Source organism: Ciconia boyciana, chromosome 4, assembly GCF_034638445.1.
Source record: "Ciconia boyciana chromosome 4, ASM3463844v1, whole genome shotgun sequence".
NCBI classification, from domain to species: Eukaryota; Metazoa; Chordata; class Aves; order Ciconiiformes; family Ciconiidae; genus Ciconia; species Ciconia boyciana.
The window spans coordinates 44,603,667-44,616,687 of record NC_132937.1 but is presented as its reverse complement, the minus strand read 5'-3'; the positions used below and the strand labels follow the sequence as shown (position 1 = coordinate 44,616,687).

At 38.1% G+C, this 13,021-nt stretch overlaps 1 protein-coding gene across 4 annotated transcripts in view; it reads right to left on the bottom strand.

Moving 5' to 3' along the window:
* Positions 1-1,959: 1,959 nt before the first annotated feature.
* Positions 1,960-13,021, bottom strand: part of FAM169A (family with sequence similarity 169 member A) — a 34,829-nt gene continuing 23,767 nt past the window's right edge. The window contains exons 8-14 of one of the 4 annotated variants that reach the window (XM_072859793.1): positions 12,778-12,884; positions 11,401-11,455; positions 10,928-11,066; positions 8,631-8,796; positions 7,040-7,246; positions 6,128-6,283; positions 1,960-5,962 (exon numbers count right to left, since the gene is read on the bottom strand). In XM_072859793.1, the coding sequence (XP_072715894.1) occupies positions 5,747-5,962; positions 6,128-6,283; positions 7,040-7,246; positions 8,631-8,796; positions 10,928-11,066; positions 11,401-11,455; positions 12,778-12,884 (1,046 nt within the window). In that variant the 3' untranslated portion in view covers positions 1,960-5,746. Of the gene's footprint in view, positions 6,284-7,039; positions 7,247-8,630; positions 8,797-10,927; positions 11,067-11,400; positions 11,456-12,777; positions 12,885-13,021 lie in introns of all 4 variants that reach the window. The other 3 variants (XM_072859794.1, XM_072859790.1, XM_072859791.1) reach the window with 3 other exon arrangements.

Genomic DNA, 13,021 nt, shown 5'->3' with positions numbered 1-13,021 from the left:
TACTTGCCCCTGCAGAAGCGTGGGCTTGAGAACACACTAGCAGCATGGAGATACAGGGCAGGGAAGATAACTAGGACAACAGCTCTTTCCACCCCACCATCACCTCATGTCTTTCTCCCCTTTGCCTCCATGACTGCATTAATGGAAAGAGTAAGGGCTGGAGAGTGTAGCACTGTAGTTCCAGACAAGTGAACAGTTTCAGAAGTTTAAATTTGTGAAGCTGTAGGGGTTTTAAGATGTGAAATTTGAGAACAGCATGACAACCCTGATACTACAACTACTTGTAGCTATTTTAGTGGCTTTAAGAAACATTCCAGAAAAACTAGTCACAAGCATCAACTGATCAATATATGCTTAGCTTGCATCCTCAAAATAGAAGAAACAAAAGCTGCTTCTAAACTGGAAGCTTTCAGCAATGTTGTATACAACTGCATCAGTAGTCTTCTAGTCAAGAATTTGGTGGTAAACTTAGCACTATCTATCACTACAAATAAACATACTCACTATTTTATATTCCTACTCTTAAAAGCTCCTTGGCTTGAAGTAAAGTAGTTTAACAAATTCCAAGCCAAATCCTTATAAGCTTTCTACAGTTTGAGGGCACTCTTATCCCTCACATTGTAAGAAGGAAGCTTTCAAAACAAAACTGGTATTTCAGAAGCCAGAACATGAATAGGTTTGCATTGGGGTTTTTTTGCATTAAAAAAGGTTTCAGGCTAGAGTACAAATGCAATAAGCAGGTTGAGTAGCAGATTATAGAATCACAGAGTAGTTATAGCTGGAAGGGACCTCTTGAGACTGTGTAGTGCAAGCCCCCTGCTTAAAGCAGTCAAATACAGCAGGTGTCCAAGGGCCACATGCAGTCAGGTTTTGAGTATCTCCAAGGATGGAGACTCCACCACCTCTCTGGGCAACCAGATCCAGTGTTTCACTTAGAGTTTAAAATGTTTTATCCTGTATTCCAGTTTGTGCCCACTGCCTCTTGTTCTGTCACTGGGCACCACTGAGAAGAGTCTTGCTCCATCTTCTTTATAATGCCCGCCCCCCCCCCAGTATTTGTACACAAGGTAAGATCCTCCCAAGCTTTCTCTTCTCCAGGCCGAACAACTGCAGCTCTCAGCTTCTTGTATGACAGATGCTCCAAACCCTTAATCATCTTCATGACCAGATCATGTTTCAGATCTGGAAATTTGGCCAGGAAGTCAAGCTAGCTGCTTTTGTACCAGCTTTCTAACTTCTCTTGCAGTACCTGATAGAGGCAGTACTTTAACTATACCAAAGTCTTCTCCTCTTACAGGCTATTTTGTTAGTTTAACACATTGCCCTAGTCTAGACTTAGTAGCTTCCTATGATTTTTACTTCTTTGTGTGGTGACAAGTGATTTGAAACTAAGAGAGGGTCACAAGCCAGTAAGTCATTTGCTTGGAGAGAGGGAATTTTGTCAAAACAGATAAACCTCCATTTAAGTTCTTGTTGCTTTACCCTTTACTGCACATTAACAAGTAACATGAACAGAATACTTTAATCTACATTTTGTGCTACAAATACATGACTTGTTAGCTGAGTAACACAGTTGTTGCACTTAAGACATTTTAATGTACCACACTGTAGGGAGTGCATTACAGCATTTCTAGTTTGCTTCTCTATAGCAAACTACGTTAATAACTGCTAAGTTTACATCATCTTGCATAGTTGGTATAAATAGCAGAATGCATGCTGTAACATTCAGAACAGCCTATTCTATAGATTTTTTTATAAAAGCCTGATGCATAAGCTAATTAAGTACAGGAAATTGTTTTAATTGATAGAAGATTTTTCAATTAATAATCTTGGAGCTTTCAAAGCTCCTTGGTAGCAGACAGATTGTAAAGTGATGCTAGTTCTAGTGAACTGAACCACTTTAAAACATGCCTCCTGTATAGTAGAAAGGACTCAAATACTAAAAACCAAGGAAAAAAATAAATCACAAAATATAAGTTTAATTACTACTTCAAAACATTTCAAAGGCAGCCAAGACAGTACCAAAAAAAGGAAAAATTAACACTGTAACAAGACTTAAGTACAATACTCTAGAATAGCAACACATCCTCCAATAAGATTTATAAACAGGGTATCACTAGTTTAGAAAACATTTAGCCACATTTGTGAAAATAAATTTGGAAGTGTATCCTCTTGGAAATAAAATTTTAGAATGGTCACTTAAAGCAGAGAAGCTGAAACTTAGCCCTATTTGTTGCTATGTTTAACTTAGTAGTGTTGATGACATTGTAAATGATCAATTTGATTACTGACATCTACAAATGAAGTGGTATAAAAAAAGCAACAGATCAAGGTCAGACATAATTTCAAATAAGTTAAAAGCACTTTTGAAATAAGACATGTATACATTTTCATGTAAAGGGCTATGAAACATGAGAACAGCAAACAAGAATTCTGCATGAAATGAAAATAGAACAAAAGAGAACGGGAGAAGCAAAGCAAATCCTGCTAAAAATTAAACAGGCAGTACAGAGACATTTGAACAAATGTTGGATTCCAATACAAAACCATTTACCATTTAAGTGCAGGGCTGAAGTCACAAATTAGTGTTCTTTAAACTCTATTCCTAGACTAAATAAAGCTCAAAAATAATACTGCTTGCTTTCACTGTACACATGTCATTCCACAGCATGTTATAATAGCATTTAGTACAAACCTGTATAAAGTTGATGTTTTAATCACTGGTTGCTAGTGCAATAAGGTCTTAAAAATTCTTTAAGAGTTTGATGGTAGTAAGACAGGCAGTTAACAGACCAAAAAAAATCATCCAAGCTTAAAAGCTCGTTTTCCCGAGGTAAAACCATTCAGTCAATACAGTTGTCAGATATGTTCCCTTGCATTAATATAACAGAAGGTATAGACTATTAAACTACTATTCCAATGGCACAATCAGTACAGCAATAAAAACTATTAAAGTCAATATTTTGACTTTGCTACTCTGTATTTACTGCAAGATGATTAATGCCAAAGAAGTTGTTGCAGAAGAAATATACTGCACCCTTTAGTTCAAAGTACTGCTGCCATCACAATTAGAACAATGTCCAGTTTTCAAGACTGTACTGGTTATCAGAATTGCTAATTGTACCCCAGCTGCCTGCATTCTGTATGTAACAGTCTGGCCATCAGCTACTATCTCAGATATCCCAGATTTACAGAGGTATCTACTCAAGAGTATACTTAAAGATGTGAATTTAAGTTCAGTATTTAAAACTAACTCACTGAAATGAGATCAGAATTATGATTGTTCTCAGTAGAAACCAAGACTGACCTAATCTAATAATCTTGTAATATTTACGTATTCAATATGCAAATATCTTAGATACTAAACAAAATTGGTTCCAGCTTAGCCATGAAAAGTAAAAGCCAGATGAGTGACATTACCTTCTCACAAACACTGTTTCCGGACCACACAGGGCATACAAGCAATAAACGTACATATCAAAAATCCACCCAGAAGTAATTGAAATAACTGGTATTTACTTTTCACAAGCAAAAGAATCCTTGACTTTTTGAAAGTGGATACATTTGTATCAATTGACATATTCGGAAGATTACTCTTTAGTAAAGCTTGTTCTAAAAAATGGAAGATGAGTCACAATATACTGTATACAACCACCGTTTAAGCCACCAGCTCTCTCAAATCCCAAATTTAGCAATGCAATAGATGTATTTTCTAGCCACTTTTTTTTTTACACAATAGATCTCAGCAGCAAAAGAGAAGCCACACAGATAACAGAAGTTTTGTCTCATGTGCTTTATAGAAAATGCTTGATTAGTTTTAGAAATGCTTAAGGTTCACTTGAATACGTTTACAAACAATCATGAAAGTTCTTGAACTTTTATCAGTCATAGGGTTCTTAAGGAGTACCTGTATGTGCACTGATAGGAAGTTACAGCTACATACAATAGTTCAAGAAACCTGGATTTAACTCTAATCCCATGCACTCCGAATCTAAAGTTTAGGTAATACACATTTCTTAAAAACAGCTTTTTTCCCCGCTGTAAGCTGCTCTTAACAGATTAAAAAGGAGCATGGTACTTCATCAGCTGAAAGAAATAGTATGAATGTATCTTATACCATTAAAATATCTTATAAATACAGTTAAGCTATATGAGCATAAAATCCAAAACAAGATTCTTACATTAGCTTCATAGAGGGATAAAAGTTAAGACAGCATTGCAACTATTCAAGTGAACCTTGTACTCAGAAGTCCTGAACAGCAATTTCTAGATACGTCTGTTTGAGACAGAGACTAGTTCATCCATTCTGGAAAAGGCATATAGCCAGACAAACAGTGGTGTGATTTCCTGTTCTTAGAACCATTGTTCTTTCTTATTCCCGAGTTTTTAACCCATTACAAGAGGAGCTTCATTTACTGAAACACACACATAGCAAACTAAGGAGTAACTTACTGTATGTCTGACAAATTAAGTTAAACATATGGTTTGCCAGGAGAACCTCTGAAAGGAAACATGTATGAAGCACCTGTTTTTATTTCTGTTTGCATACATACCAAAGTTTGGTTGCTGCTTTTAAGAAAAAAAGAACTGGGAAGCTATCATGCCAGGGATTACACCCAAATTAGAAAGAGTGGGAATCAGAAGGATTTGCAAGCAACCACCTGCTGACTCCTAAAGGCATAGAAGTTTGGCAAACAAGCATTTGCTGAAACACCCACTAATATTCACACTAATGAATGTCACAACCACCTGAAATGCCAGCACTCACAGAAGTCACACACCTGGCAGACACAACATTTTAATAGTTACCCCACAGCACCAGCCAAGTATTTGGAAAACACAAAGCACCACTTCCATCCAGACCAAAACAAGATCAAAAGTTGTCATATCCTTTTCCTGTAGTGTAACAGCTAATCAAGTATCCACTCAACACATGCAAGTAATAAGGAAGGCAGTTCAAACTGCTCCATACATGTACTGAGTCTACACTCCATACACTCTGGAAAAAAAAAAAAAAAACTTAGGCTTACTGAGATGCTCACTTTGGAAGCTACAAGTAGTTAATTGTGTAGGCATCTCTTCACATAAAGAACTTCATTATCAGCACGCACTATGGCGGATACTGCACTGTTTCTACTGACCAGCTGTTTCAAGTGATTCTCATGAAAGACAGATGCTGCTTATGTTATGATCTACTGAGTTATACCTTCTTGTGTATTTTGATACCTAGAATCACAGAATCTTACATTCTTTTAATCTCATCTGAGAAAATCTATGGGGAGGGAACAAGAAGCGAGGAAGGATTTTTCTTGTTCTGCTTCTCTCCACAGTAGAGAACACAAAGTTATTAAAAAAACCAAACGCTAGAGTGATGTCTGGCCTCATGGAAGCCTATGGGAATTTAAGGGACCTTGATAGCGCCAGGATTTTATGCTGCTTTTTTCCTCCATGACTGCCACCTCAAATATGCAAACTGTTCCCTTTGCTAGCACAACTGTATTTATTCAGCATGTATCCTTTATAAAAGGAGGAGCCTAGCTGTTTACTTTCATACTCTGATGCAGCTCAATGTCTACTGGTTAAAAATTCAAGAAAACTTGAGGAAAGGTGATGAATCCCAAGAGGAAGTCCAACCCAGAATTTTAAACATGTGTGTCCCATGTCCCATATGGTTTAGTTACACCCTAGAGTTTTACACAAAATAACTTTCTTATAAATAGATGAATTAACAATCAATATTTCATTTTTAAGCTGGCTTTCCTTTTTTCTTGGGTGGACCTTTGTAGCCTTTGGCCTTTCTTCGCAAGTTTCTCCGATCTACAATGGGTACCTCAATTTCTGCTTCCTCAGAGCTGCTGTCAGCAGCCCGCTCTGCTCCTGTCTGCGTGTACTGATCCACCTGCTCAGACTCTTCTGAGTGCTCTTCCAACTGGTTCTTCTGTCCTTCCTGTACAGAAGGCTGCTGAAAAGAAACACCCTCAAGTTGAACCACTATCAAAGAGCTCTGACTCAAGGCAACAGGGGCCTCCTGTGAGTTGTGCCCTGCTTCCTCATTTTGATCTTCCACTGAGGAAGCTGGTTTGGGCAATATGTTTTCAGAAACAGATTCTTCTGCTGTTTCAGTTACCATAGAGTTGGGCAGGCCATTGTCAGAGGGGTCTTCCTTCGATGCCGAAGCAGCTACATTTTCAATGGTCTTTTCAGATTCTTCTTCTTCAGTGCCCTCCTCCTCTACAGATGTATTTTCTTCAGTCAGCATTTCTGAATCATTTGCATTTAAAACCTGCCAGGGGAAGGGAAGGGTGCCAAAACAACCAAAGGGAGAATTAATTGAAGATACAAGAGGCTGAACAATGACTGCCCCTAGCTAGCAACCTCAGACGATATCTTGGCATTCAGCAGTTTTTAATACTACATGTACAGTCAAACCAGTCTTTTCCTCCTTTTTGCATGAGACTATTTTGTGAACTGCATTTGATATCCAGAGTTGCTTCTCCTATTTTTTAATTCAAATTATTCAAAGGATTATTCAGGTACAGTAAAAACATTCTGAAATTAATCCCAGGGAAAAAAATAAACTTTTTTTAGACATATACAATTATCATTTTGCTAGCATATAAAAGTCTGCTTTTGCACTATAAACAAAACCCAGTAAAATCTGTATTCTAGAAGGGTATTTTATCAGTAATTAATTGCTTGTACACTTCATCAGGGCAGAATTACTATACAAAATAGGGATGTGGCTTTTCACTCATATCCAACTAATATTTTAGTGAGAAAGAGCTGTTTCATTACTGCCAAAGCAAACTGGAGCAGCATATCTTTCTTTTTGGTATCAGGCACCTATATGTCCCACTTCTGCATATTAAAACAGAAATGTTAGTATATTCTGTTTATGGATTTACATCATCTGGCCTAATTACTTCTCCCAAGAATTTCATATGATGGTAGGGGCTACTTTCTGTTACTTAACAAAAGAAAAAGCAGCAAGTGTACGCTCTGAAGGAAAGATAACTTAACGTTTTGTTTCAATTCTCACCTTCTCTGATACAGTGTCTTCTGAAGGTTTTGCCGGAGACTCAAGGATTATGGGAACAAACAGCGTTACAGGTTCCTCTTCTTGACTCTCAGACTGCAATTTTGATTCACCACTTAGAACTTCATTTGCTGTTTCCTCTTCGGCCATAAGTGAGGTCTTACCAGTTTCTTCTGTTACCTCACCATTAAGAGGTTCTGATGGAGTTTCCTAAAAAAAATTATCACATTCCTAAGTCAAGATTATGCCCAGCCATTGCTCCCCAACACTAGTGGGTGTATCTGTGATGTAAATTTGCAGCTTAATGTGGGAAGCAGATAGTACACATTTCTAGGTACCTGAGCTAAGAAGGCAGAGCTTAGCACAGAGTAGCTAACTTAACCAACGTCTTAGCTTGGTGGTGTTGTCACCAGCACTAAATTTCTGAACATAGCTTACATTTAGGAGCCAAGCCAAGAAGTTTTTATGCATCTCAAGCATACATGCTACAGTCATTCCTTAAACCCAACATAGTGTAAGATCCACTTTTCACCAATCAGTAAGAACATAAAACCCTGGAGGCATTGCTAGGCACAAAGGGTACTCAGATTTAAATTCGAGCTGTTAACAGGTTGTAGATAAAAGTTGGATTTAAACAAAGCAGGCAAGCTTTATGTGGAGAAGTAAGAGCCAACAGTAGTCATTGAAGCATACCAGCTATTGGCTTCTTCAAAGAAATTTTTTAAAAAAATTAGAGATACTGGATCAGATCTTGACCTTATTCCAGTACTCCAGCATATGTTGTCCTGGTTTCAGCTGGGATAGAGTTAATTTTCTTCCTAGTAGCTGGTATAATGCTGTGTTTTGGATTTAGTATGAGAATAATGTTGATAACACTGATGTTTTAGTTGTTGCTCAGTAGTGCTTACACTAGTCAAGGACTTTTCAGCTTCCCATGCTCTGCCAGGTGCACAAGCAGCTGGGAGGGGGCACAGCCAGGACAGCTGACCTGAACTGGCCACAGGGCTATTCCATACCATAGGACATCATGCTCAGTATATAAACTGGGGGCAGTTGGCCAGGGGCAGCGATCACTGCTCGAGGACTGGCTGGGCATCAGTCAGCAGGTGATGAGCAATTCCTTTGTGCATCACTTGTTTTGTACATTATCATTATTATTTTCTCTTCCTCTGCTGTCCTATTAAACTGTCTTTATCTCAACCCATGGGTTTTACTTTTTTCCCCGATTCTCCGATCCCACAGGGCAGTGGGGGACGGTGAACAAGCAGCTTTGTGGTGCTTAGTTGCTGACTGGGTTTAAACCATGACATATGTGAGCAGGAAAAACCAATTAAGAAAATTAGGTTGGTAGACAAGCTAGAAATTCACCTTACTGAAGATCCCTCGCACTCTATTGTTCAAAATAAGTATAATGGAATATTCCCTGAAACTAATTCTATACTAGCCTTAGCTTCTTGAATATACTTCTCAATGAAGCATTGGTACAAAAAATCAGAGTCAAGAGTCACATGGATCAAGGCAGCAAGGACCATATTTAATAGAAACTGCAGTTGTATTCCAAAATTATCTGCTATCACTATCACATCCAGCTCACCTCCTTCTCACTCTGTTTCTCAGGGGGCGATACAGGTAGCTCCGCTTCTGGTACAGACTGGCCCTCATTTTCAACATTTGTTTCCTCATCCTTCTCAACAGTATGCTCCTCAGGTACTTCTACTAAGTCTTCAGAACTTTTAGATGTGTGGGCAGGAAGTCCCAGCCTGCAGCAGGTATTAAGATATATCCTTTAATCTTTTTGATTAATACATAATTTTGGTGATCTCAGCAGGGAGATTCTTTCATGACCAGTTATAAAGTGCTATACCACATGCTTGCCATAGGAAATAAGAATCCAGAAAACTAAATACATCTAAAAATGGCTAACTTCTCATTAGGAGAAAAAGCATTGACTAGGAAAAATTGCTTTGGCAATTATAAAAGGAAGGCATCTATCTCACCTCCATTTTATGGGAATGAAAGTCAGAAATTTAAGTTTGTTATTTTAAATTTAGAAAGCAGTAATCCATTACATATTTGGAAGCCACAAAGGAGTGAGAAAGGAAGCAACTTCTCCCACCCCCACTGTAGGAACAGTTTAAAATTATGGAGTTATAAAAGCAAATATGTTTGTATAATTGTTGAATATATATATTACAAAGACCATGACTGGAAAAGAATTCAAGGCAATAAACACATCATGGCTGAAGAAGGTTCAAATCAGCTAGAGATTAAGTTAGCAAATAGCTAAAGATGAAGCTCTGATGCATCCGATAGTGTTACTACCCATCTCAAACATTCAGTTCTCATTTTTGAGATAAAACTTAGATGAATTGGAAGTGTTAGATACAAGCAAAGAAAAAAGTACATGCAATAGATTTGCAGGAGGCTGCTTCATGATCTTATAGTAAAGGCAGTAGTGGAGGGTTTTATCCCAGGTGCCAGTCTTGAGATGAAGGCACTCCATAGGACAAAGTCCCTGACAGAAGACCCTGCTGCATTTGCTAATGTGCATGGAAGGAGAGAACCAAGCTGACATCCTGCCCTGTTGCCATCAGGATTCCTCTTAGCTCTGCTCACAAACACCTGCTACACATCTTGTTCAAAGGAGCAGTGGCACCTCGTTGACTTCACTTTGCAAGGCCCAAAATACTGACATTCAATAACAGGCTAGCCCTCTCACATACCAACTAGCCAATTATAAGTAATAACAGGGCAAAGAATTTCTCAACCTGTGGCAGTGTCAAATCATGCCATTTGGCCTGTCTGAACCAGCTTAGGGCAGCACACTGACAGTGCAGGACAGCAGTGCTGCATCTCTGTAGTTCCACAGAGCAATTTAAACACAAAAATTAGGCTGTATCTAGCTGAAGACCTCAGCTTCACATGAAAAAACCAACCAAACACAACTAATTTTGTTTAAAGAAACCTAATGGAACAAGTCTGAGGGATTTCCTAGAAAATAATCAGGTTATCTTCAGTTCTTCAAAAGATGTCTTTGGGGTTGCAGTGGGTTTTTTTGGATGAGAATGAGAGGAGACACACACACTGGGGGGCAGGAGGCAGTGTGTGTCTATGAGCATACATATACTCACACACAGTAAGGGGGAGGAAGGAGCAATTACTTATTTAAAATAGCTGCAGTTCTGCTTTCTGGATGGAAGGCAGTGCAAATTAGTACTTCGGGCCCTATCTTGTATGAATTGTTATGGCACACAAGTGGTACAATTCTTCACTTCCCCACTTGACAATTTACACAGGACAACACCCTTTAAACTGGAGACAACTCCCCCCTCCCCCCAGTGTAAGTTTGGATATGATGGTTTTAAATCAGAATTTGTCTAAACAAAGGGCTTTACTTTGAAGACAGGTTGCTACCTATAACTCTTTTGTTATTAAGTGACAAGCAGTAACCAGCTTCCAAACTAAACAGATTTTATTTTACTACGATATGCCACCATAACAAGATGTCAGGAAGGGACACCTCCCCAAAGATCACACATAGCATTGTGCATACATGTCCAATTATATTATCACAAGAAACTATGCTGTATGAATACAGATGTTTTTACCTTCATGCAGACTCAGTTATAACAGAACATGCTCAGCCCTCACTGTTTTCTTATTGTTATATCCAGTATCTGCTGAGCTTTCAGAGACACTACATTTTGGTGCAATCACTCTTCAGGTGATCTCGATTTTCTTTCTCACATTAGGCTTTATTTTTAGTAATTTTAAAATCAAGCAAGTAGGAAGAAAGGAGAAGAAATACTAAGTAGCGCACTGAGACACTGATGTAGTTTGTGACTGCCCAAGCAACAAAATAAGAAGTCAGTAAAATATGGGCTCCTCTACCTGCTTTCTGAGACATGAAGAGCATTTTCCTCATTTCCTTGGGAAGTTTCAGGTTCAGATTGTTGGCTTTTCTTTCCTATCCTGGGACGTTTTAAATGACTGCTTCGTACCCGAAGGTAAACGGAAGTTATGTTAGGGTCTTAGGGAAAAAAAACACCAAAACAACAAAATAAATGCAAGTGAACAAATGCAATCCAAGATCTACATATAATTATTCCCCCTAATAGTTCACTAAATAAACTGAGTGCAAGTAAAACAGCATTTCATTGTGGTACTTTTTTCTGAATACACATGCATGATATCTTTACCAAGACTCATAACAATTTTATCCAAAGACCTCTGAAAGTTTTATGAGGCAAGGCATGTTTTTATATACTTTGCAGATGAATACTCTAAGATTGAAAGTAGTAAAAGAGCTTGCTAACCTATTAATCCACAGTAATCACAACAGTGATAATCAAGGTTATTTTTACCTGCAGATGTGCTTGCATGGACATGTGTTGATTCTTTACGTTTTTGGGAGTCAGCCTGTAAAGCAAAAGCAGAGCTAATGTTATTCCAAAAACTTCTGAACTGAATGAAATACCTTCATCTCCCTATCTGTGGTGGCATCTTTCTAAAGCACTATTTCATAGTAATGATCCTATGGAAGAGCAACTACAACCATTCTTAAATTAAGATACTTACATGTATGCATCTTATCTCTCAGATTTTTTTTTATTAACTTTATTACAAGGATGAAGATTTTTTCTGCATTTTACTTCTGTTCTCAACACAGAAGATTAGATTTGAAAGTAACTGTCATTATAAACAACACTACCAAGTTTTTTTCCCAACCATTCCGTTTATAACAGGTGTCCACATAATTAAATGCTAGAAGTCTTTTTTTGTTGTTTCCCCTTTCTGTATAACCCAAGGGACTATACTAGCTACAAAATTTAACAGGAAAGTTTTATTTTTATATTTGTATTCTCTTTTGTAGTCTTATTTTTGTTGTGACATGCAACAGACTATGGCAGCCCATGTAAAAAAGAGATCAGACAAGAAAAAACAGAACTTGGTGATACAGCAGTAACACAGGTTACATGCACTGTCAGCACAAGAGGCTGCTTATGTCAGAGTTCCCTCTCCCTAGAGCTCTTTTGCCTCTTGTTCTTCCCCACCATCCCGATACTTCCATTTTTTCTGCAAGTTAGCCGAGGAATCAGCAGTCAAGAACACAAATGAGAGAGGAACAGCTTCATAATATTCAAAGACACAAATATATTCATGACCACATATGTATATGTCGCTGAAATCTGGCTGATATTTCAAATACACACAAAGAAACCTGCAGTCCTTCTATATGGACAATGTATAACTCTGAATGCAAACCAAACACCTTCTGTTGTATTGAACTGTGACGTGAGTGTACAATTCTATAAACACTTTTCCTCATTCTCTCCACTCTTACAATGACTATACTGTTCAACAGCCTTTCTAGACAGTTTAATCTTGGAGCCAGTTGAAATATTGTCCCTTCTCTAATCTGCTAGCAAACAGCTTAAATTAGAGCCTGAGAGCTGTGGCACCAACCCTCTACATTCATGGGGACACACCACTCCCACTGCCGCCCCCCCCCCCCCGCAAAAAAGACCCAAGTCTTTTTAGCCCCAGCTTAGTTATCAGTGTTACACTGGTGGGAAGCATAACATCCACCCAAAAAGTAACAAAAGCATTTGTCTTTTATACATAGTGCAGACTTAAGCCAATTCAATTATAATGAGATGGACAAAAAGCATTTCTCATACTTTGTTTTTAGTAACAAAGCAATCAAAAAAAGAGGTAACAGTATGTGTACCTACACCTACCTGTGTTTCTAGCTCAGTCTTCTGTCCACTTGCTTCAGATACTGCTGCAGACTGCAAAAAGTGATCCTCTGCTTGAACACTCTTATGTTGTTTCTGTGAGGCCTCTGCTGTTAAGATTTAAAAGAGGAAACAGGGAAACAGGAAATTATAGTGCCTTTATATAACAATTAACCATTCAAAATATGATCTCACAGATCTCAGGACAAACAGAAATCTTTCTGCTAGTTTCCATGGGCAGTGTTCA